Source organism: Otolemur garnettii, unplaced genomic scaffold (genome assembly GCF_000181295.1).
Source record: "Otolemur garnettii isolate 467f Iridium unplaced genomic scaffold, OtoGar3 scaffold00077, whole genome shotgun sequence".
Classification (NCBI taxonomy): domain Eukaryota; kingdom Metazoa; phylum Chordata; class Mammalia; order Primates; family Galagidae; genus Otolemur; species Otolemur garnettii.
In genome coordinates this window covers 9,229,402-9,231,688 of record NW_003852472.1, presented here as the reverse complement: position 1 = coordinate 9,231,688, position 2,287 = coordinate 9,229,402, and the positions used below count along the sequence as shown (strand labels likewise).

General features: G+C 36.5%; 1 protein-coding gene across 1 annotated transcript in view; it reads left to right on the top strand.

Moving 5' to 3' along the window:
- The window catches only part of ZNF713 (zinc finger protein 713), a 21,590-nt gene extending 19,521 nt beyond the window's left edge, over positions 1–2,069 (top strand). Inside the window, exon 4 of the mRNA XM_003794265.2 lies at positions 1,009–2,069. Within this exon, the coding sequence (XP_003794313.2) occupies positions 1,009–2,069 (1,061 nt within the window). The remainder of the gene's footprint in view (positions 1–1,008) is intronic.
- Positions 2,070–2,287: the final 218 nt, after the last annotated feature.

Genomic DNA, 2,287 nt, shown 5'->3' with positions numbered 1-2,287 from the left:
TCCTGGGCTCAAGCGAGTCTCCTGCCTCCGCCTCCCAAGTAGCTGGGACCACAGGCGCCCGCCACAACGCCCGGCTATTTTATTTTTGCTTGCAGCCATCATTGTTCTTTTTGGCGGGTCCAGGCTGGGGATTCGAACCCGCCACCTTAGGTGTACGTGGCTGGCGCCTTAGCCGGTTGAGCTATAGGCGCCGAGCCCAAAGGGATATTTTTTATGCATAAGTCATGTTCAAAATATGGTTTTCATATATGTATGTGTGGGCATAGGGAAAATCTGGCACAATAGAATCTAGACAACTGACAGATTCTTTAAGACAATGGTTCTCAACCTTCCTAATGCTGCAATGTATTTTCATTGTTAAAAAGGGGTTGCGACCCACAGGTGGAGAACCGCTGCTCTTAGAGGTGCAATTCTTTCCTTATACATTTCCGTGCTATATGAATATTTTATCTTAAGCAAGTATTAGTTTTATTATTTTAAGCAAAAGATTAAAAATAAGAATAAATATTTTTTAAGTAAACAAGTAACTGGCATTATAATAGAATAATCTACAGATGAGGTTTGTAAGGGCATAGACTCAGAACTGCCTTCCTTAAGGATGGTCATTTCTCTATCTCCCACATCTGAGCACAAACCTTACTCTGATATTTCTTATTCTCTATCCATATTCAACCATGGATACTTCTGAATGATTTCTTCTTTCTCTCACATCTGAACACAGATCTTTCTCTGATATTTCTTATTCTCTGTCCACCTCCAACCATGGATACTCCTGAATGATTTCTTCTTTTTTTATGATTACAATGTTTTAAAATATTCTCCCTGCTCATGGATTCTTGTCTTTTTAATCTTTCCCCTTGTTACGTGGTCATACTTGAAAACTTTCAATGCTGCATATACCTTGTACACATCACTGTCAGTTTTATTTAACAATTCATTATGCAACAATTTCTTTTCGAAAGCATAGAGAATATTGGAAAATATTTGTATGTTCTGAATTTCTTTTAGATGGGAAAAACCAACCTGAAATAAAAAAGTCAACTCTAAACCAGAATATTTCTGCTGAAAATCAAACCCATGACTTGATAATGGAGAGACTAACAGGAGACAGTTTCTGGTACTCCATCTTAGGAGGACTCTGGGACTTTGATTACCAATTAGAGTTTAACCAAGAAAACCAGCAGAAACATTTAGGACAACTATCTCTCACTCACAAGAAGATCACTCAGGAGAGAACCCTCGAATGCAGTAAATTTACAGAAAACTATAATCTGAACTCAAACCTTATGCATCCAAGAACTCCTTCCATTAAAATACCTCTTAGTTTTGACACACAGGGAAATAGCATCAAACATAATTCAGACTTGATTTATTATCAGAGAAATTATATCAGAGAGAAGCCCTATGAATATAATGAATGTGGAAAAATCTTCAATCAACATATTCTTCTTACTAATCATATTCATACCAGAGAGAAACCCAGTGAATGTGAGAAGGCCTTCAGCCACAACTCATCTCTTACACAACCTCAGATAGTCCTTACAGGAGAGAAGCCCTATAAGTGTGATGAATGTGGAAAGAGATTCAGTCAGAGGATACATCTTATTCAACATCAGAGAATTCACACAGGAGAAAAACCTTTTATATGCAATGAATGTGGGAAAGCCTTTCGTCAGCATTCATCTTTTACTCAACATCTGAGAATTCATACTGGAGAGAAGCCCTATAAATGCAACCAATGTGGTAAAGCCTTTAGCCGTATCACATCCCTTACTGAACACTATAGACTTCATACTGGAGAGAAACCTTATGAATGTAGTTTTTGTGGCAAAGCCTTCAGCCAGAGAACACATCTTAATCAACACGAGAGAACTCATACAGGAGAGAAACCCTATAAATGTAATGAATGTGGGAAAGCCTTTAGCCAGAGTGCACACCTTAATCAACATAGGAAAATCCATATTCGGGAGAAACTAAGTGAATATAAGTATGACAAAACCTTAAGCCATAGTCCTTCCTTTACTCAGCAACACATAACTCATGATGGAAAAAACCATATGAATTTATGAATGTGGGAATTTTTTTATCCCATTCAATATCATATTATTCATAGTGGAAAGAAAGCTTATAAATAAACGTTTACTGCTTAGAAACCAAAAAATTAAGACCTTAAACTAGCAGCATATTCCCAGGAGGGGTTATAAATAGTGAAAATAACTTATTTTATAAACAAAATTATATTGGAAGTAATGTTCTAAATCTGATTTTAGAAACTTTTTTAAAGAAA